At 45.1% G+C, this 23707-nt stretch overlaps 1 protein-coding gene across 4 annotated transcripts in view; it reads left to right on the plus strand.

The window, feature by feature from the left end:
• The first annotated feature begins 11182 nt into the window (after positions 1-11182).
• Positions 11183-23707, plus strand: part of zfyve28 (zinc finger, FYVE domain containing 28) — a 126441-nt gene continuing 113916 nt past the window's right edge. For 3 of the 4 annotated variants that reach the window (XM_069942203.1, XM_069942208.1, XM_069942217.1), the window contains exons 1-3: positions 11183-11316; positions 12286-12488; positions 20952-21041. In XM_069942203.1, coding sequence (XP_069798304.1) covers positions 11209-11316; positions 12286-12488; positions 20952-21041 — 401 coding nt within the window. In that variant the 5' untranslated portion in view covers positions 11183-11208. Of the gene's footprint in view, positions 11317-12285; positions 12489-20951; positions 21042-21655; positions 22027-23707 lie in introns of those variants that run through there. The other variant, XM_069942228.1, reaches the window with a different exon arrangement.

Below are 23707 nucleotides of genomic sequence, written 5' to 3' on the forward strand. Positions count from 1 at the left end.
TCACAAAATGTCTTTTTGTCCACCATAAGGCAAAGATTCGCCATCAGCAGAAATTGCTCACCACCCCTTGCAGTCAGAGTAAGAGAAACAAAAGAGTCTCCCAGAGTCACTGAGAGTCCATAGATTCACCTCCTGTGTTCCTGCAGCCACATGGCCTTCAGTCCAAACAATCAACAAGCTAAGCTCCAAATCCTAACCTCTGAAGTGATCAGGAATTCTTTAGCACCCTTGGCACTGGCTCGCATCCGGTTTAGATATCTGGTACCCCTTCAGCCATTCTCTGGCAGTTCGCAGCCAGGTTCGAGTCCCTTTACCGTAGTTGCCTGCAGCCTGCATGGATTACTTGCCTCGAGTCACCAATATCATGCCACCTGTGTTTTTCAGCCTCAGAACCCCTTGCTGTTCTGCCACTGTGATCACTGTCCCCTGGGTCGTCTGCTTCTTCACAAACGGAGGCCAGTCTTCCCATTTTCTGGTGCCCTGCACCATTCCTCTGCTTTCCCCAAGTCTTCAATCCCTCGAATCCGCTTCTGAGCACAGGTGCATCCACCATGGGCCTAGACCCCGTAGTCATAGAATTTTTTTTTAAATTACCATCGGCTCCTTTAACAGACCATTTAAAGCCTGTTCAGAGCCGATGGCAGTTGGACCAAGTAGGGGAGTGCAGTGTCTCCATTCCCTGGGAGTCCATACTAGAGGCAGTGCTGCCATTTTGTTTTTGGAGAATACCCTTCCCAGTGAAGGCAAGCCGACCATAAGTTAGTTTCCTTTATCACCTGAGTTTCGTTAGTCAATTCAAGTAGATATGGATCTTAACCCTTCCCACCCTGATCCCTCTGCCCATCAATCTTTTTTGAGAGTCCTGTCATTAATTATACATTGTCCATATCCTTCCAATCCACAGATCTGTCCAAATGTCTTTTGAATATCATAATCATACATGTTTCTATAGCTTCCTCTGGAAGCCTAATCCAGATACAGACAAAAGGCTGAGCCTTCCCCTTGTGGCAATTCAGGATAATGTTGATATCTTCTCTGTCACTTGTATTCATCTTTTGAAATGTTCAAATTCTGAGTTGTTGTTTACAGGTGTTTGAGTAATAACTCATTTTCAGCATTCGGTTTCAGATCTAGTCTGGAGAACCACATCTTTGTCCGGAGGTGGGTTTCAATGCATGCATTGCATTGGTACACTGCCAGCTGGCATGTAAGCTAACAAAAGCATTTCTGTGAATGTTGCAAACTTGCTGCAATGTCTCTGAAAATGTTCACTTTTTAAATCTAGGAATTGATGGATAATGGTTGCATTGCAGGTTGATTAATGCAGAAACTGGATAGGAAATAATCCAACTCCTAGGAATTAAGAAGCATGATGACCAGACACAGAGGAAAATCAGAATGTGTAGAAAATAACAATCAAAACTAAAAATCATTGATGAATACCCAAATTGAATGAACAGATCCAGCTAAATAAAAGTTGAAGATTGGTAGAGAAAGCTCATTCTTGAATTGATGTCCTTTTGTGAAGATAGTTCAGATGCAGTTTCATTTGGTCCATAGAACATGGCAGCACAGAAGCAGGCCCTTCTAGTCTGTGCCAAAATATTCTGCCTGGTCCCACTGACCTGCACCCAGTCCATAGCCCTCCATGCCTCTTGCATCCATGTACCTGTCCAAATTCCTCTTAAATGTTAAAATCGAGCCCACATTCACCAACTTAGCTGGCAGCTTATTCCAAGTTCCCACCAATCTGGAAAAAGTTCCCTCTAGTATTTTTCCTAAACCTTTCACCCATAACCCATATCCTCTGGTTTATATTTCACCTACCCTCAGTGGAAAAAGGCCTCCTCATAATTTTCAATGCCTCCATTGAATCTCCCCTCATTATTCATTAGAATAAAGTCCTAACCTTTTTAAGCTTTCTTGAAATCCCAGCAACAATCTAGTAGATCTTCTCTGCACTCTTTTTATCTTTTCGCTATCTTTCCTGTAGTTAGGTGATCAAAACTGCATCAATACTCCAAATTTGGCCTCACCAATGTCTTACATGACTTTACCATAACATCCCAACTCCTATACTCAATACTTTGATTTATGAAGCCCAATATGCCAAAACCATTCTTTCAGGGAATTGTATATCTGTATTCCTTGATCCCTCAGTTCTACCGCACTCCTCACTGCCTTACCATGTAACATATTTATCCTTGGTTTGTCCTTCCAAAATGCAACACTTGTCTGCATTAAATTCCATCTGCCATTTTTCAGTCCATTTTTTCAGATGATCCCTTCCTCACTGTCCACAACACTTCCAATCTTTCTGTCATCTGCAAACAACAATGGTCCAGCATCGATCTCTGAAGCACACCACTAGTCACAGGCCTCCAGTCTGAGAAGCAATCATCCACTACCACTTTCTGGCTTCTCCTATCCAGCCATTGTAGAATCCAGTTTACGACTTCACCATGAAGACTAAGTAACTGAACCTTCCTGACTAATCTCACCTGTGAGGCCTTGCTAAAGTCCATGTAGACGACACCCATCGCCTTCATCAGCCTCTTTGAAAAACTCTCATCAGATTCGGTAAACATGACTTATCATGTCATGCTGATTATCCATCATCAGTACCTGCCTATCCAAATACTTGATAACCTGATAGCTAAGAACACCTTCCAATAATTTATCTATTACTGACTCAAACTCACTGGCCTATGATTTTTGGTACCTTTTTAAGCAGTGGAACAACGTGAGCTACCCTCCAATCTTCCGGCACCTCACCCTTGGCTAAGGACATTTAAAAATATTTCTGCCAGAGCCCCTGCAATTTCTACACTCGCCTTCCTTGAGGTCTGAGGGAACATTTTGTCAGGCCCAGGGGATTTATCCACTCTTATTTGTTTTAAGGCAGGAAGCACTTTCTCTTTAATCTGTATAGGTTCCTTACTTACCTTGGCTCTGTGCCAGTTTCCTAAGTGAACACTGGTGCAAAAAAAAAACCTATTTAAGATCTCCCCATCTCTCTGGCTCCAAACATAGCCAACTACTCTAATTTTCAAGGGGGCCAATTTTGTCCCTTGCTATCCTTTTACTTCAGATTGTCAGCCAAAGCAACCTCATGTTGAAAAACCTTCCTGAATTTTTTTTTAGGCTTTTTTGCATTTTTAGACTCCTCAAGTACAGTACCTTGTTTGCTCCACATTGCCTATAGCTGTGGTGCACCCCTCTTCTTCCAAACCAGATCCCCAATATCCCTCAAACATCAAGATTCTCTGCCTGCTAACCTTGCCTTTAATCTTGACAGGAATAGACAAACTCTACTCTCAAAATTTCACCTTTGAAGGTCTTCTACTTAACCTGGCACCTCCTTTCCAGAAAACATCTTATCCCAATTCACATATTCTAGATCCTTTCTCATTTCCTCAAAATTGCCCTTTGTCCAATTTAGAATCTCAACCTGAGGGCCAGACCGATCCTTCTCCATAATAAATTTGAAACTAATGGCATTATGATCACTAGACCCAAAATACTCCCCGACATACACTTCTGTTACCTGGCCTGTCTCATTCCCGAATAAGAAATCCAGTATTTTAAACCGGTATATTGGTTTGGAAAACTTTCCTGAATATGTTTCACCAACTCCAAACTATCCAGCCCTTTTACAGACTGGGAGTCCCAGTCAGTATGTGGAAAATTGAAATCCCCCTACTGTCACAAACTTGTGTTCCCTGCAGCTGTCTGCTATCTCTCTACAGATTTGCTCCTCCAATTCTCACTGATGGTTGATGGTTTATAATACAATCCAGTTATTGTGGCCATACCTTTCCCATTGTTCAGCTTCACCCATGTAGCCTCAGTAGGTGAGCCTCTGGTCTGTCCTGTCTGAGCACAGCTATGATATTTTCTCTGATGAGCAATGCCACTTCTCCCCTTTTCACCCCCCCCCCCCCCCCCCCATACATATAGAGTTGGGAATCCTGCAACCAAGTTACACTAATGGCTAACTGCCACTCCTACAAATCTAGTTTAAACCCCATATCAGCAGTAGTAAACCTTACTGCAAGGATTTTGGACCCCTTCCAGTTAGGATGTAAGCCATCCTGTTGGAGCAGATCCTACCTTCCTTGGAAGAGAGCCCAATGATCCAGAAACATGGAGTCCTCCCTCCTCCACCACGTCTTTAGCCATGTTAAGTTGCATTATCCTCCTATTTCTAACCTCACTGGCAAGTGGCACAGGTAGCAATCCTGAGATCATAACCCTAGATGTCCTGTCCTTCAACTTTACTTTGCAAGACGTCATTACCCTTCCAACCCATGCCATTAGTTCCTCAATGGACCACAGCATCTGCTCTCCCTCCCTCCTGAGGATGGCGTGAACTCTATCTATGTATCTGACCCTGGCACCAGGAAGGCATCATAAGACTGGGATTCTTGATCCTTTCCACAGAGCATCATCTGTTCCCCAACTATTGAATCCCCTATCACTGCAACTTGTCTCTTCTTCCCCATTTCCCTTTGCCACAAGACCAGACTCTATTGCCAGAGACCTGATCACTATGTCATGTCCCTGTCATATTCCCCTCTTTTCACCCCCCCCAAAAAAAATAAACAACTGTACCTATTGTGGGGAACGGTCACAGGGTTGCCCTGCACTGACTCCTCCTCCTGACTGTCATCAAGCTACCATCCTCCTGCCTCTTTGGTGTGAATAGCATCTCTGTAACACCTGGCTATCAGCTCCCCATTCTCCTGAATGATCCAGAGTTCATTCAACTCCAGCTCCAATTCCACAACTTAGTTTATAAGGGAGCAGCAGTTGAATGTACTTCTTGGAGAAGAAGTCATCAGAGATGCTGCTGGGTTCCCTGATGATTCACATTCTGCAAGAGGAACATTCCCCTGTCTTGGCTGCTATTACCAATGTCGACAGCTAGAGGAAGAAATGTATAAGGTAAATAAAACCTGCCCTTCTCTGACCTATCTCTGGTCCATTGTCAGTTCTCTATGTCCGTCTCTGAGTTGGGATGGCAACAAGTGCCCACTGATTCCACTATATATCTTGATGACACCAATTGCTTCCTTTAAGGATTCCACTACATTCTGTTTGTACATCCTTGTGGTATCTGTTATTTTGATAACACCTGCAGTGGTGCTTTTAATGTCTTCCTTTTCTCCCACTAAAAATAATGGAATCCCTCAAGAATAAACGTGGTCAACTGAATGGAGCCACAGGAAATGGGCAAGGTCCTTGAGTATTTCTTGATTCCTACTGTGGAGAAAGATGGGAGGATTAGACAACTTGACAGTCAATGGTAGTGTCTTGAGAATGGTCAGTCTTAAAGTTGAGGAGATGCTGCAGGTCCTGATGCATATGAAGATAGATGATCCTTCTGGGCCTGATCAGATATGTCTGAGGATACCTTGGAAAGGTAAGAAATTGCAGGTGTCCAAGCTGAGATTTATGAGTCCTGGTGGGGTGTCAACAAATTGGAAGGTAGTAAATGTGGTACTATGATTCAAGGAAGGCTGCAGGGTAAAGCCAAGGAACTCTAGATCTGTGATTGGTAAATTACTCAAGAGTATTCTGAGGGAGAAGATGGTCAAAGGCTAATTGGGGATAGTGAGCATGGTTTTGTAAGTGGGTGGCAATGTCCCACAGATTTGAGGTTTTTTGATCAAGAAGGTTGATGAAAGCAGAGTTGAAGATGTGTATGTGGATTTCAACAAGGCATTTGATAAGTTTCTACATGGGTGCTCTGGAGGATTAGATTGTGTGGGGTCTAAGGTGAGAAGTTAGAATGGATAGAAATTGGCTTCATGGAAGTTAGAGAGTGATGATGGAAGGTTGAATTTTGAACTGGAGAGATTTTTGTGGGCCTTTTTGCACCTTCTGATGTGCCATAGGGTTGGGCGCTGGATCCGTTGCTGTTTGTCATCTACATCAATGATTTAGTTTAGTGGTTCTCAACCTTTTTCTTTCCACTCAAATCCCACTTTAAGTATTCCCTATGCCATAGGTTCTCTGTGATTAGTAAGGGATTGCTTAAGGTCGTATGTGGGTGAAAAGAAAAAGTTTGAAAACCACTGTTTTAATTGTACCTCATTGACTCATTATGTGCACATTTTTATAACTCCAAAGGAAATGGGCCAATGACAATTTTTCTCAAGTAAAATAATAGAGCGTACTACTACTACTGCAGAACTACTAAAGAATACAAACACGCCAGAGTAGTCCACTCAAGACTGATTTATTCAGGGTTTACAGGCTTCTTTTATATACGGCATGTCCCAGGCTCCACGAGATAGGTGGGACATCACTGAGATTGCTGTTGATCCACAGGACCGGCAGGTTTAAATCTAGCCTTGTAAGTGTCCCGCGCCTTCTAGCAGGAGACTCAATATCTCAACGTGCCGTTCCTCAGCTTTCAGTATCTCTTGCGTGCCATCCTGGTGAGTTGGCAGACGTTCGCATTATGGTTCCGCGGAACCAAGCCGGCGACAGTTCTCATTGCCATTCTGTGCACCCACTCGACCTGCTACATGGCTGCTACATCACCCAGCCCCAGAATTGTCGCCGGAAATTAAAACACCAGTTGCATGGTGGACGCCCATGCCATCTGGGCTGGGGGCATTGAATGGGTGCAGTGGAATCCATAAGGGCAGGCTTGAGTCTGCCTAAACTAAACAGCTGCGAATGTACCCCATGTCCAAAGTAAACACAACTCTGTCCCTCTTAATCATGTGGAAATGGCCCTCATATGGCCATTGTAATGGCACTCCTGGACCTGCTTGTAAAAAAAACGAAATCAGCGTCGAGGAGCTGTGGGGACATGTTGTTTAGGGGTTCCATGCCAGCTGGTAGGAACAGGTTTCCTGCTAGTGATACCACGTCGAAGTTGCTGAAGGACATCCAGGTCAGAGTTGGTTGCGAAATGAATGTCCCCTGAAACTGTAAGTACCGTGCCATAAACCATCTCTACCGATGATGCAGGTAAATCTTCCTTGGGCCTGTGCAAACTCCCAGAAGAACCCATGGCAACTCATTGACCCAATTGGGACTGGTGAGTCTGGCCTTAAGTGTGGACTTTAGTTGCCAGTGGAAACGTTCCACAAGGCCATTGGACTGTGGATGGTATGCGTAGTGTGAGCCACAAAAGCACGCAAAGGCAGACCATAATGCAGAGGTGAATTGTGCTCCATGGTCTGAAGTTATTTGCGTCGGGACACTAAATCTAGCAATCCAAGTGATGATGAATGCCCTAGCACATGTTTCAGCGTCACTGGATCACAATGGGAGGGCGTCTGGCCAGCGCGTGGAACGGTCCACCACTGTCAAAATGTATCTCATGTTTTGAGATACTGACAATGGCCCTACCAGGTTCACATGCATGTGTTCGAACCTCCTTTGTACCACTGGAAAAGGCTGAAGAGTGGCCTTGGTGGGCCACTGAATTTTGGCCGTCTGGCAGGAGGCACATGTACGTGCCCATTGAGCGACGCCTTTTCTTAGTCCATGAATCAACGGTCTAGGGTAGCCCAAAGACACGTCACAAAGGAGGATTGGGTTGCCCTGTTGTGATGCCACCTGTTGTATGTCCAGGTTAGTAATGGCCAGACTGTATGTCTGAATATCAGGGTCTTTGCCTGTGCACTGGCTCGGGATACATATGCTGCCTGCTCAATGAATTTCCCCGTATTCTCACATTTAAGAAAAAATATTAGATTGGATGGGTTCAGAATGATATGTGCCAAACAGGCAGGTGGGACATTTTGATCAGCATGGTCAAGTTGGACAGAAGAGCCTGTTTCCCTGCTGTGACTGCAGCTAATACTCTCTCATCCAGACATTATCTTGGTGATCTTTTCTGCACCGTCTCCAAAGTCTCCACATCTGTTCTGTAACGAGGCAATCAAAACTGCACATAATACTTCAAATGCAGCCTCACCAAAGTTTTGTACCACTGCTCTCATTCTTTCATCTCTGCCTTTGGCTTCATATGCAGTTTGAATAGAGCTTAATGTGTTCAAAGAACTGTATTCCATCTTCCTGCTTGGCACATCACAGCCCTGAGCATTCAACAATAAGTTTACAGTTTCAGATACTCAGTTTTTCCAGTCTCGAATCTCATATTTCCAGTTATGTTTTGTTTCCTCTCCCTTCATCTGCTTCTTCAGATTTCATTCATTATCTAGTCTTTACTCCATACTTTGATACCCTCTTTCAGCCAGCATCAATTTTTCCTTGCCTTATCTACATTGTAAACTTTCCTTTTTCTACTCCTCCTGTCTTTCTTTGCTTTATTTCTAACTTGCATGTTCTTGCTGTTAATTTTGTTTTCCCAGAATGCTTTGAATTTGTTTTCCCACGATGCTTTGGTTTCCTCCCACATCCTCAGGTGATTGATTTATTTCCTGCTGTAATTTTCTCCCTGCTTAGCAGAATGGTTAGTGCGATGCTATTACAGTGCCAAAGGCCAGAGCTCAAATCTGGTGCTGTCCGCAAGGAATTTGCATGTTCTCCTGTGTCTCTGGTGCTCTGGTTTCCTCCTGCCCTCCAAAAACACAAGGGATTTATAGGTAAATTGGTGTATTTGAGTGGCATGACCATGTGGGCCAGAAGGGCCTTTTGCCATGCTGTATCTCTAAAATAATGTTTAAAAAAAAATGTAATGAATTGAGTGGCAGAAAAGTCAGGGTGGTTCATAAACCTGTCAGAATTTTTGGGGGACATAAGGAGGAAGATGGAATGAAAGACCATCTAACTGGAAGAACTCACCAGGTCAAGCAGCAGCAGTGGGAGAATAAAAATGGTCGAGCTAATGGTTTTGAGCTAAACGAAGTCCTTTAAATTGAAGCAACACTTCTGTGAATTGGTAGGTCATTTGATGCAGCCACCTCTACATTGAGGAGACCGGATGCAGATTGGAGATCATTTAGTTGAGGACCTTTGCTCTGTCTGTTGCAATGAGGACCAACCACTTTAATTCCACAACACATTTTTATTAACTTGGAAGAAAAACACCTTGTATTCTGTCTGTCAGACAACATCTCTATCAATCTCCAATTTCTGTTTACCTTCTTCTCTGGCCTCCCTCTGTCTCCCTTCCTCCATCTTCCCAGCCCCTTCCCAACTCCTTCTCTCATCAAACCTATCTTTCTTTGCCTCCAACCTCTTTCCCCACCCCTCTGCCATCACATCAGCTTCTTTCTCTTCTACCTCCTCGCTCCTGTATCCCTTATTACCTGCTAGCCTGTGCTTCTCTCCCCCCCCCCCCCCAACCTTTTATTCAGGCATCTGCCAGATTTTGGCACTGCTGAGGATAGCAAACGTTAATTGCCTTTTGCTATCTATGGATGCTGCATGACCTCTGAATTTATCCAGTACCTTTCTGTTCTACAGTAGACCCCAGCAGTTACAGATTTCTTGTTTAGCACTCTTCATCAGGACCCTATTATGAACAGTGGATCAAACAGTGCATTTAAAGATACATCACCAATGTTTGGGCTTGAGCCCTTTACCAAGCCCGAAAGGCACTGTTTGACCTGAGTTTCTCCAGAATTTGTGTGTTTTTTCACTTAAACCACTGGTGTCAACAGAATCTGTGTTTTACCTAGTCCAGTGGATTGTTTAGTTTCAGATTTCAGTATCTGCAGTCTCCTGTGTGTTTCAAGTCAGAGGATGGTATTGATGGGTCACCATGGATTTGATTTGGTTGAAAAGTTCTCATAAAATAGAGAAATAACTTATGATTGTGATGAAGGGTCATCATCCTAGAAGACGAATTCCATTTCTCTGTTCACAGAAGCTCCCTGACCTGCTGACTATTTCTAGCGTTTCTGTTTTATTTTGGGTTTCTGGAATCTGTGGGTTTTTTAGATAGGGTGAGCTGACTGTTGGGTAAAAGAACCAAGAGTGTCATGGTATTTTTATTTTGCACAGGGAGTGGTTAGGTTAGCATGCATAGGGAGAAACTATGTGTGATGGAGAAATTCAATTTTTCCAAAGTAATCTGGTTCAGTACTTGAAGGGGGAAAAAAACTGCAGGTTGATGGGAAGAATCTGACAAGTGGGACATGTTTGATTACCTTTGCAAGAGGTGGTATAATTTTGTGATCATGCTTGCTCAGGAGTACATCCAGTGATGTCAACTGCTTTGTAGGCCTCGGCCTTAGCCAATCTGGCCTGGATGTGACTATTGTATCCTTGACTATGGTTGCCTCTTTACAATATTTTGAAATTGCTTAGCAAGCCATTTAATTCAAGGGTACTTGAGAAATAGCACTAAATGCCACATTGTTGTTGATGCCTGCTAACTATGAAAGATTGGGGGGGGGGAGGGGGGGAATGATTTGATCACATATACGATGTTGATATTTGTATCATATATTCCTCATGATTGATGACCTTGAGTTGCTTCAAATCTTGAAAATGACAGTGGAGCTGGGCTGGATATGGGTAGTATGTCAGTTGCAATCAGAAGTTTCTACAGTATAATGGAGTTTCTTCCTTCAAAACCTGTCAGCTACATCATGCCTGAAACTGACTGTGACACAAACGAGTGGAACACAGTGTTGCCTGAGAAAGTTGCGGAGGCATAAACCCTCTTGGGTACTCATTAAAATGTAGAATAATCTGCAAAGATCCACAAGTTAACCAAGATCCACAAGATCCTGAGCTGAAATTGCCTGTGGTGTGGGCTCATGAGCTGGAAGGGCCTGTTAATTAAACATTAAATTGGGAAGTCAATTTTTGGCTGGAACGCAGCTGACAGAGTTGTCTACTGCACTGCAAATGTATTTGCTTCTGTAAATCTAACATCAGGGTTCTCCATGGTAATGAAAGTGTATTCTAATCAATTTTCACTGGAAGTTTGATATTACTGCATTTAAATTTAAAATTTATAGTGAACTTGAACAACTTTGCTCTTTTCCTGTTCTAATCTTTTTTAACCTCATCCACCAGTGTGCAAAGTGTACAGTGTTCAATGTTAAGACCAGTATCTCATCCACAAACTATTTCACTAAACACATTGTTTATTTTAAGGCTGGGAGACTAAATTATTTGGAATCAGCCTAGTGTATTCTACTTTGTAATAAGATTGGTTCTCTTTAGTAGTTGTTGTTATGGTCTACCATAAACCACGTTGAATTCCCTGAAATTCTTTTTTTTATTACAAATTAGGATAATGTGTTAAATATAATAAACCAGATCATGCAGGAATGTATCCCTAATGAACGAGCAAATCGGGATTTCAGTGTGAAGTTTCCAGAGGAAATAAGGCATGATAATCTGGGAGGACAGCTTTGGTTTGGAGCTGAGGTAGGTTATGTTCATTTTTTTTTTGAGCCTTTCAATAGTACCTCAGAAAATTGACTATCTTTGGTTGATGTGCCCAACACTTTTTAAATTTAATATTTTACATACAACACGAGGTCAATTCCAGCCATTGAAACCCAGGCCACCCAATTACATCCAATTGACCTACAATCCTGTGCATATGTAGCAAATAACTTCAAAATATAATTACCTTGTGACTTTATCTGCTCAGTCAAGAAATTTTCAAACAGGGTAATTGAAATGGAAAAAAAAATAGCATTCTTTTAACCAGCAAGCCTGGTCACAACCTTATGAGAACTTTTCAACCTTTTCACTGCTACCTTCAGGCAGAAGATAGTGAAGCCTGAAGACCAGCACCTCTTGGTTGAGGAACAGTTTTTTTCCCAACAGCTATCAGGCTCTTGAACCTCCCCATTAATTAATCATGGACTGCTCCAAAACCACAAAAAGACTCTGTCCTCTATTGCAAAGTAACTTTTTTATGCATTAAGATGTATATAAATATCATTTTGAATTTATTGTCTATTTTTAATTCAATGACGTATATTGCTGGTTTTTTTTTTACAAAGTGTCTGTTCAGCGGCAGCATGTAAGAATTTTGTTGCATACATACATAGTACAGTTTATATGACAATAAGCTCATGAGTGGACTTACCATCTCTTAATATTACCTCCCATTTCTAGACCTACATTACCTTGAATCTGTAGAGCAGTGCTTTGGAACAAATCTTGTTTTAATTCCAACACTTTGAAGTCCATTAATATTATCTCACCTTGGAAACTCTGACTATGTACTTGAGCCAAAATGGCTACTGTCTGGTGACTTAGCTTTCGAGTTGGGCAAGACCATTATTGTTATCTCAGAAATGCAGAAGATGTCATTAGTGATTTTTTTTTTAAATTTGAGGATCAATTTTGATATTTATACTGTTCATTTCTTTTTAAATCCAGTGTTTAGCTGCCGGTTCAATTATCATGAACCGTGAAATAGAGAGCATGGCAATGCGACCTTTGGCCAAAGATTTAACCCGCAGCCTAGAAGAAGTACGAAATGTTATTCGTGACCAGTGCCTGAGAGACTTGAATGCCTATACTGACAAAATGAAGGAATCCCTCAAACAATTTGATGGCTTGTTTGCAGAATTTGAACTATGGTAAATTTTGTTGCATTGTTATCAGAATCTTGTGTTGCATCCCATTTCTTTTCTCCCTCTTTCAGAGTTTATTTCCACAATGTAAGTTATCTTTGACATGGTGCATAAATGTGGTGCATTTGGGGAAATGAAAGCCATGTGCAGTGCACTATGTCAGATGAATCCAAGAGAGTGTCGAGCAAAAATGTGGAACAGGTTTAGAGTAAAGAAAATGCAGCAAATAGGATATTAGTTAATGAATGTGATATGAAATGTTTGTGATTTTACGACAAACAAAAGTGGGTTTTTGTTAAGGCAGAACCACAGAATACATTAAAAATACAGGTTTGGAAATTAGGATATGGGTCAAAGAAATCTTTGTTGATCAGACAAAGCATTTTCACAATGCAAAAGGAAACTGATGGATCAAATTCTTCAAATGTGTTCACACGGGGATAGCAGACAAAAATTAAGTGGTAAATGTCCAAGAGGTTATGATTGGTTACACTTTGAATACCAAATGCTACTTTTAATCTTTCAATAGAGAAACCTCATTAAAATAGCTTTAGATTCCTAGAAGTGATGCTTGGGAAGGGACACTTTCACTGCAATTAGAAATTTGAGATGTGGGTACAAACCTATCGAAATACTGTAAAATCCACATTATCTGGCACTCACTCAATCGGAAACTCAAGCAATCAGCAAAAAAAAAACCAAGGAAATAAATAAATAGAATTCAAATAAATAAGGCTGTGCAGGTGGACCCTGCAGGGGAGCACTGAGAATTTATTGGAGATGTACAGGTTTGCCTCGCTGAACTAGCAATGCTCTTCAATGTGTGCGTATTCTTTTGGCTGTTGGCATTTGCGTGGAGGTGAGTCGGGTCCTCAGCACAGGGAAGGTGCACCAAGGAAGGGCTGGCCTGTCCAAGTCACTTCTGTGGAGGTGAGTCAGGTCGTCAGCGTGAGGAAAGTGTGCTGAGGGCCTGTCTGGGACACTTCTATGGAGATGGATCATCAGGATTTGATTAAAGTGAACTTGCATAATTAAAGAGTCCAGTTCAGATTTTTTTTTCCAAAGTACTTAACATTTTGCACTGTCTTTTGTCTTTTAAACAGAGCATAGTTAATGCAGGTGGATTAATTAGGCAATAGTATGAGGCAGGCCCCTCCAGCCCGGGTAAGAAACCTGCATAGGAGAAGGCCACTCCGATATAAAACCTACGACCCAAGGACCTCGCTGCCACGTCCCAGCTTGCTTGGCCACGGCACACGATCCATGGGTGTAAAGGGTGGGGCCAGTACTGCGCGCACTGCACTCCACCTAAAAGCTCCTTTGCGCAGGCCCGAGGACAGGTCCACGTCCTCCCCCTCCACGTCCTCCCCCTCCACGTCCTCCCCCTCCACGTCCTCCCCCTCCACGTCCTCCCCCTCCACGTCCTCCCCCTCCACGTCCTCCCCCTCCACGTCCTCCCCCTCCACGTCCTCCCCCTCCACGTCCTCCCCCTCCACGTCCTCCCCCTCCACGTCCTCCCCCTCCACGTCCTCCCCCTCCACGTCCTCCCCCTCCACGTCCTCCCCCTCCACGTCCTCCCCCTCCACGTCCTCCCCCTCCACGTCCTCCCCCTCCACGTCCTCCCCCTCCACGTCCTCCCCCTCCACGTCCTCCCCCTCCACGTCCTCCCCCTCCACGTCCTCCCCCTCCACGTCCTCCCCCTCCACGTCCTCCCCCTCCACGTCCTCCCCCTCCACGTCCTCCCCCTCCACGTCCTCCCCCTCCACGTCCTCCCCCTCCACGTCCTCCCCCTCCACGTCCTCCCCCTCCACGTCCTCCCCCTCCACGTCCTCCCCCTCCACGTCCTCCCCCTCCACGTCCTCCCCCTCCACGTCCTCCCCCTCCACGTCCTCCCCCTCCACGTCCTCCCCCTCCACGTCCTCCCCCTCCACGTCCTCCCCCTCCACGTCCTCCCCCTCCACGTCCTCCCCCTCCACGTCCTCCCCCTCCACGTCCTCCCCCTCCACGTCCTCCCCCTCCACGTCCTCCCCCTCCACGTCCTCCCCCTCCACGTCCTCCCCCTCCACGTCCTCCCCCTCCACGTCCTCCCCCTCCACGTCCTCCCCCTCCACGTCCTCCCCCTCCACGTCCTCCCCCTCCACGTCCTCCCCCTCCACGTCCTCCCCCTCCACGTCCTCCCCCTCCACGTCCTCCCCCTCCACGTCCTCCCCCTCCACGTCCTCCCCCTCCACGTCCTCCCCCTCCACGTCCTCCCCCTCCACGTCCTCCCCCTCCACGTCCTCCCCCTCCACGTCCTCCCCCTCCACGTCCTCCCCCTCCACGTCCTCCCCCTCCACGTCCTCCCCCTCCACGTCCTCCCCCTCCACGTCCTCCCCCTCCACGTCCTCCCCCTCCACGTCCTCCCCCTCCACGTCCTCCCCCTCCACGTCCTCCCCCTCCACGTCCTCCCCCTCCACGTCCTCCCCCTCCACGTCCTCCCCCTCCACGTCCTCCCCCTCCACGTCCTCCCCCTCCACGTCCTCCCCCTCCACGTCCTCCCCCTCCACGTCCTCCCCCTCCACGTCCTCCCCCTCCACGTCCTCCCCCTCCACGTCCTCCCCCTCCACGTCCTCCCCCTCCACGTCCTCCCCCTCCACGTCCTCCCCCTCCACGTCCTCCCCCTCCACGTCCTCCCCCTCCACGTCCTCCCCCTCCACGTCCTCCCCCTCCACGTCCTCCCCCTCCACGTCCTCCCCCTCCACGTCCTCCCCCTCCACGTCCTCCCCCTCCACGTCCTCCCCCTCCACGTCCTCCCCCTCCACGTCCTCCCCCTCCACGTCCTCCCCCTCCACGTCCTCCCCCTCCACGTCCTCCCCCTCCACGTCCTCCCCCTCCACGTCCTCCCCCTCCACGTCCTCCCCCTCCACGTCCTCCCCCTCCACGTCCTCCCCCTCCACGTCCTCCCCCTCCACGTCCTCCCCCTCCACGTCCTCCCCCTCCACGTCCTCCCCCTCCACGTCCTCCCCCTCCACGTCCTCCCCCTCAAAAGATGCTCACAAACTCAAGCTAGCATGCTGGAACATCAGAACCATGCTAGACAAGGCTGACAGCCACCGACCTGAACGTCGGTCTGCCCTCATTGCACATGAACTCCTCAGACTTGACATCGACATAGCCGCTCTCAGTGAAGTCTGCCTGGCAGATGTAGGCAGCCTCCAAGAACGCGGCGCGGGCTACACACTCTACTGGTCTGGCAAGCCTTCGGATGAACGACGCCTATCTGGTGTAGGCTTCATGGTCAAGAGCTTCATTGCCTCCAAACTCGAAAACCTTCCGACAGGCCTCTCGGACCGAATCATGTCCATGCGACTCCCCCTTCAGAACAAGCGTCACATCACCCTCATCAGTGTCTATGCTCCAACCCTCCAGGCGGAACCAGCAGAAAAGGGCAAGTTCTACACCGACCTGCGCAACCTCATCCAACGCACCCCTACAGCCGACAAGGTTGTCATCCTGGGCGACTTCAACGCTCGTGTCGGCAAAGACTCAGAAACCTGGCCAGGAATCCTGGGCAAGCATGGCGTCGGCAAGTGCAACGACAATGGGCGCCTCCTGTTGGAGCTCTGCGCAGAACAGCGGCTTGTCATTACAAACACCCTTTTTCAGCAGAGGGACAGCCTTAAGACCACCTGGATGCATCCCCGATCCAAACACTGGCACCTCCTGGACTACATCCCGGTGCGAGAAAGTGACAAACGAGATGTGCTCCACACCAGGGTCATGCCTAGCGCGGAATGCCACACTGACCACCGGCTGGTTCGCTGCAAGCTCAACCTTCACTTCAAACCAAAGCCCAGGAACAATAAAGCCCCCAGAAAGAGGTTCAATGTTGGAAACCTGCAGTCAGACGAAGCGAGAGGAAACTTCCAGGCAAACCTCAAAGCAAAGCTCGACGATGCAACCCGCCTCACGGACCCGTCCCCTGAAACCCTCTGGGATCAGTTGAAGACTACCATACTGCCATCCACTGAAGAGGTACTGGGCTTCTCCTCCAGGAAAAACAAGGACTGGTTTGACGAAAACAGCCAGGAAATCCAGGAGCTGCTGACAAAGAAGCGAGCTGCCCACCAGGCTCACCTTACAAAGCCGTCCTGTCCAGAGAAGAAACAAGCCTTCCGTCGCGCATGCAGCCATCTTCAGCGCAAACTCCGGGATATCCAAAATGAGTGGTGGACTAGCCTCGCCAAACGAACCCAGCTCAGCGCGGACATTGGCGACTTCAGGGGTTTCTACGAGGCTCTAAAGGCTGTGTACGGCCCCTCACCCCAAGTCCAAAGCCCGCTGCGCAGCTCAGACGGCAAAGTCCTCCTCAGCGACAAGATCTCCATCCTCAACCGATGGTCAGAACACTTCCAATCTCTTTTCAGTGCCAACCGCTCAGTCCAAGATTCCGCCCTGCTCCAGCTCCCTCAACAGCCCCTAAGGCTAGAGCTGGATGAGGTTCCCACCCTGGATGAGACATATAAGGCAATCGAACAACTGAAAAGTGGCAAAGCAGCAGGTATGGATGGAATCCCCCCAGAAGTCTGGAAGGCTGGTGGCAAAACTCTGCATGCCAAACTGCATGAGTTTTTCAAGCTTTGTTGGGACCAAGGTAAACTGCCTCAGGATCTTCGTGATGCCACCATCATCACCCTGTACAAAAACGAGAAATCAGACTGCTCAAACTACAGGGGAATCACGTTGCTCTCCATTGCAGGCAAAATCTTCGCTAGGATTCTACTAAATAGAATAATACCTAGTGTCACCGAGAATATTCTCCCAGAATCACAGTGCGGCTTTCGCGCAAACAGAGGAACTACTGACATGGTCTTTGCCCTCAGACAGCTCCAAGAAAAATGCAGAGAACAAAACAAAGGACTCTACATCACCTTTGTTGACCTCACCAAAGCCTTCGACACCGTGAGCAGGAAAGGGCTTTGGCAAATACTAGAGCGCATCGGATGTTCCCCAAAGTTCCTCAACATGATTATCCAACTGCACGAAAACCAACAAGGTCGGGTCAGATACAGCAATGAGCTCTCTGAACCCTTCTCCATTAACAATGGCGTGAAGCAAGGCTGTGTTCTGGCACCAACCCTCTTTTCAATCTTCTTCAGCATGATGCTGAACCAAGCCATGAAAGACCCCAACAATGAAGACGCTGTTTACATCCGGTACCGCACGGATGGCAGTCTCTTCAATCTGAGGCGCATGCAAGCTCACACCAAGACACAAGAGAAACTTGTCCGTGAACTACTCTTTGCAGACGATGCCGCTTTAGTTGCCCATTCAGAGCCAGCTCTTCAGCGCTTGACGTCCTGCTTTGCGGAAACTGCCAAAATGTTTGGCCTGGAAGTCAGCCTGAAGAAAACTGAGGTCCTCCATCAGCCAGCTCCCCACCATGATTACCAGCCCCCCCACATCTCCATCGGGCACACAAAACTCAAATTGGTCAACCAGTTTACCTATCTCGGCTGCACCATTTCATCAGATGCAAGGATCGACAATGAGATAGACAACAGACTCGCCAAGGCAAATAGCGCCTTTGGAAGACTACACAAAAGAGTCTGGAAAAACAACCAACTGAAAAACCTCACAAAGATAAGCGTATACAGAGCCGTTGTCATACCCACACTCCTGTTCGGCTCCGAATCATGGGTCCTCTACCGGCACCACCTACGGCTCCTCGAACGCTTCCACCAGCGTTGTCTCCGCTCCATCCTCAACATCCATTGGAGCGCTTACATCCCTAACGTCGAAGTACTCGAGATGGCAGAGGTCGACAGCATCGAGTCCACGCTGCTGAAGATCCAGCTGCGCTGGATGGGTCACGTCTCCAGAATGGAGGACCATCGCCTTCCCAAGATCGTGTTATATGGCGAGCTCTCCACTGGCCACCGTGACAGAGGTGCACCAAAGAAAAGGTACAAGGACTGCCTAAAGAAATCTCTTGGTGCCTGCCACATTGACCACCGCCAGTGGGCTGATATCGCCTCAAACCGTGCATCTTGGCGCCTCACAGTTTGGCGGGCAGCAACCTCCTTTGAAGAAGACCGCAGAGCCTACCTCACTGACAAAAGGCAAAGGAGGAAAAACCCAACACCCAACCCCAACCCACCAATTTTCCCCTGCAACCGCTGCAATCGTGTCTGCCTGTCCCGCATCGGACTTGTCAGCCACAAACGAGCCTGCAGCTGACGTGGACTTTTTACCCCCTCCATAAATCTTCGTCCGCGAAGCCAAGCCAAAGAAAGAAGTATGAGTCAGTCTCAGTCAACCAGAAGATTTGCAATTCCAGCATCCACGATCCTTGATAATAGGGATTTTACTGTATCTATGAATGTAGGCAAAACTTTGGATCTGTTTTTATAAAGTCAAATATTTTAAGGGCAAGATGTATGGAGAATCTGTAGTTGGAAAAGAGAGCATGCTTTCTTATCTATCTAAGGGCATGTGGAAACACGATAGTTTCCTCCTGTAAAATGAATGAGCTTTCTGTTCTATCTCAGGGAATGTGGAAACACAATAGTGTCCTCCTGTAATATGAATGAGTTTTTTGTTGTATATCATAATCCACTTGCAAATTTGATGATGGCATGTTATTCAACTAATGGAGGGATAACGGAGTCTTATGATATCAACACATGCACACATCCTACTGCTTTAATTTGAGCATCCTCCATCCAAGGCTTCCCTTAGGGTTGCTAACTGCCCACTAAGCAATGACCAAATCTGTATCAATTTGAGTGGAGATAACTGACTCATTGCACCGTGCACACCTGCCACCTTCGTCAATTGATTTGGCTAGTAATCTGTGAAAGTAATTGGGAATAGTTCAGTTTTTTGGAAAAAACACACTAAATTTTAACATATTTCAAATAATACACTGAGGTATTAGCCCACGAATCATTTCATTTAAAAAGTTGAATTACATCTGTAGGTCAGCAAATGATGGTTAATGAGAACTGGAGAATTTCTTTCAGTTGACTTGTTTATCATTCACAAGCTTGATTGTCTTAGACAAGATATTCTGAATGCTTAGTGGTTTGTTTCTATTTTTAACCTCCACATTTTAAACAATGTCGGGTAACGGTGTTCAATTCTATCAAGTGATTTGATCCTGTCACAGTTTTGGTAACAATCTAGTCAAGTGAAATGAAACCAAATGGGTATAGAAGTAAATTAAAATCTGTGGAAGGGGACATCTTGCAAAAATGAATTTGCCTTGATGCGTATATAATCACTCAAGACTTGATCAGTTGTGGGATACATTAGCAACTGGTAAAATTATTATGCATCCAAAACTCTTGAATCTTGAGTCTTGAATTCAAATATAACTTTTTAGCAGCTAAGAGATTATAAATTCTAATTTAATGAACTTATGCAAGGTGACTCGATCACTCATCTGCTGTCCTTGAGGTGGCCAGTATATTACTGTTAGACACAGCAACTACCCAGACTGATGATGTCTTTAGAAATTACAAAGGTGTTCATTTCAAAGATATAAGATCAAAATAAATGAGTACATACAAACACAACCTTACTTGCAATAAAGACATATGATCTCATCTTGATCTATAGATTTCCGTCTGTTGTCCATAGACCCAAAAATATGCATCTTTACTTGATGACTCTGCTTCAACAGCACACTCGATAAAGAATTGCAAAAATACTTCTCAGATCGTGCACTCTTTATATTGCCACCCAAAGGGGAAAAGGTGTCGTGAGCCACCAGTCTATCGACCCAGACGTGGGACTTTGTAATCTAAAATAATGTCGTGCGTGAAATTATGACTACTGTCTTGGACAAATTGGGTGACAAAATTACCCAAGAGGATTTTTGTGTAGGAACATTTGTTTAAAAAAAAAAAGATTCCGCTGTGTAGCTTGCGTTTAATGCTCTGAAGTGCAGAGTCTTTATTGCAAGTATGAGGTTGTGTTTGTATGTACAGGTACACGATCCTTTATCTGGACATCTAAAATCCGGAAAGCTCCAAAAATCTGGCAAATGTGGCGAGGGACCGGCAGCGCGAGTCGGGCAGGCGAGGGACCAGCAGCATGAGTTGGGCGGGTGAGGTGGAGGGGGGGGTGGTGGAGAGAGACCGGCGCGACTAGAAGGGGGTGAGGGTGGATACAGCAGCACAATTTGGCTGGGCTTAAATCTGACTTTCCGAAATCCAGAAAAATCTGGAATTCGGAACACACTGACCCCCCCCAAGGGTTTTGGTTAAAGGATCGTGTACCTGTATCTGTAACACAAGACCCTTCTATTTAATTTTGGACTTGCTTGAAGGTGATCATTTAAAATGGTGATTAAATATAAGAAAGCTAAATATTGTATCCTCTTGTATGCTGTACCTTTGGGGGTTGGTGGGGGTGGGGGGGGAGAGGAGAAGAAGAAATGACAATGTAAAAATGTGCTCTTGTTATTTTTGGTTTGCCTTTCAGTTATGTCTCTGCCATGGTACCAGTGAAATCTCCTAAAGAGTATTATGTACAGCAAGAAGTCATTGTTCTCTTCTGTGAAACAGTCGAAAGGTAACATGTTTAAAAATTGTTCTCTTCCCTTCAATATACAATTTTTATATATTGCTTTGTAGATACCAGTTTGACTATTACTTCAGCTTAACATGAAATTATTTGGTCAGTGATGTACTAAATTCGATAAAAGGTGACAATAGATGTCCAAAACTTTCAATTTTGTTGTACTTGGTGCTTTAGGGGTATATTTTGTACATGGGGCTGTGAGAGTAATTGGAAGGGACTGACTAAGAAAGATGTATTGCCAAAGATTTCAGTTGTTAGAGAAGAATGTTTCTGAATTCTGACTCAAATGACAAAGCTTTTTCAATTCACAACTTTGCTTTTTATGAATTTTGGATCCAAAGGTATTGGCTTTTTGAGGTAAATTTCCTATTTACAAGTTTATTCTGTAACTGTTGGGCATTAAGAATTCAATATTTTAAAATTTTTATATAAAATGTTGATGAAAGTATATCCTAGAAAGGCAACTTTTTGATATCGCTATCATCTGTCAATGTGCTCATTTCAAATTTTGCTTTTATTTTGAGATTATTAATGCAGTGTCAAAAAAAGTAGTTGATGGATCTGTTAGGTTTTTGAAGTATTGATCTTTATTATTTCAATTTAAGAAAAGAAACATGGCATTGCTGCTTTGGATCCAGGTAGAGTGGGGAATGAAGACAGCACTCCCTCACAGCTTCCTGTTGTCCAGACCTACTACTGACAGTGATTTATTTTAATATTCTGTGACTGTGGTGTCTGGGCCCAAGATGGTGGCAGCAGCCTTGAGAGTTTTCAGACTCCAGAGAAGTGGAGGGCACCCAAAAATGGGGAGGACATCCCCATTTGAGAAGGAGAAGCAGGGGACGCGAGCTGAAGGAATGGTGATCACAGCAATGGAGTAGTGAGGGGCTTTACAGCTGAAGAACACACAGGCGGCTGGCTGTTGGAGACTTGGGGCAAGGAACCCACTCACGCTTCAGATTGCTGGCAACTTTCGGTAAAAGTCTTCACACTCCAGGCTGCTGGAGACTGAAGGGGTACCAGGTATTGGAACCAGGATGCAAAAGGGTGCTGAGGGCTTCCTGACTGTTGGAGGTTTGGATCTGGAGCTCAGGTTACTGATGGTTTGTACTGAAGTCTATGCAGATGCTATAGGAGCGCTGGAGATGAATACACAGACACTCCATGGATCTGAAGGGTCTCTCTTTTGCTTGCCTTTCTCTGACTGTAAGGGGTAGCAGGCAATTTCTGATGATGGTGAATCTTTGTCTGCCTTTGGCAGACTATTCAAAATTTTGTGTAATATTACATTGCATGACAATTTTTTTAAAAATCTTAAATCTTAAAAAGCATTGAGTGTTCATGATTTCAGCCTCCAGAATTATGAATAGTGGGCAATCAGGTTGCCTCAAATAAGAGGAGTTGCATGAAAGGATACAGCAATATTAGCTGAAATTCTATGCTGCTCTGTTGAAATTACTGGAAATGTGGAATTGACTCATTAGGGTTATGGTTGGCCATAAGATATAGGAGCAGAAGTAGGCCTGTCAAGTCGGGAACTGATCCATTCTTCTACTCAGCCCCACTCTCCTGCCCTCTCCCCCTAACCTTTGATTCCCTGACTGAACAATATGCTTAAACAAGTTGCTTGCCACCGAAAGGGAAAATCATAGTTTCATCAATATTGTGGCACCTTCTTGCCCAATTGTCTCCCACTCTCTCAAAATTGCTTCTGTTCATAAACATTCTTTGTTCCCAGTACAACAATGCTGAGCTCCTAATTCATCAGTACTTTTGGAAGGCATATATTGTTGTGGTTTTATGAAATAAAGATGAATGTGAACTCCTGGAAAAAAAAATTTGCGATGTTTAAAAAAAAAACTGATTCATGAAATGTGCTAAGTAAGACTTCTGTGGTCAAGACGGCATCTGCTGAAGATCCATTAAGCTATTTTTGGTGAGGAGAATTGAGAGAAATGTCAACAATTAATTTCTATTCAGAAGGATTTGTGGTTAGTTATTTCCCTCGAGATTAAATGAATTGGGTAATGTCCTTCATGGGAAAATTACTTATGGCCTATGAAAGATGAAGCTTGATTGGCTTTGATTTTTAACTAACTTTTCTCACTTTACATTGACTGCCTGGAGAATATTTTCTTATCAGATTTATCTTTCTAAGCAGCATTTTGAATTTCACAGCAGGAATGACCACATTTAAAAGTAAATGGTGAGCAAGCAATTATGAAATTTTAATTAACTCCACACTTAATGCTATGGCATTGGAGACGAACATGCAAAATGTAACATCTTAGCTCTGAAATATCGTAGGAGCAGTTTAAAGTTAATTCACTGACCATTTCAAGAAACTCGAGGCCTTGTCCTATTTTGCTTTACCCTGTAGTTACTTTAAAAATGTAAAGTACTTTAAATGCAACCCCAGATTTGATGTAATAAGACCTTGCCATCCTGTGGCACCTTTTCTTTCATTTGCAATATCTTTGTGTGTCAAATCAGTTCTCTTGATTTGATTTTTCACTCTAGTTACTCTTCTTTCTGAAGATTGTTGCTTCATGGTTCAGGACCTTGGTCACTGGTATAATTCTGCCATGATTCACATTTTTCTATATTTAGCTCCATCTCTGCACTCCACTGAGATATGTTTGTATCCTTGTGTTATC

This window comes from Narcine bancroftii, chromosome 1, assembly GCF_036971445.1.
Source record: "Narcine bancroftii isolate sNarBan1 chromosome 1, sNarBan1.hap1, whole genome shotgun sequence".
Taxonomy (NCBI): domain Eukaryota; kingdom Metazoa; phylum Chordata; class Chondrichthyes; order Torpediniformes; family Narcinidae; genus Narcine; species Narcine bancroftii.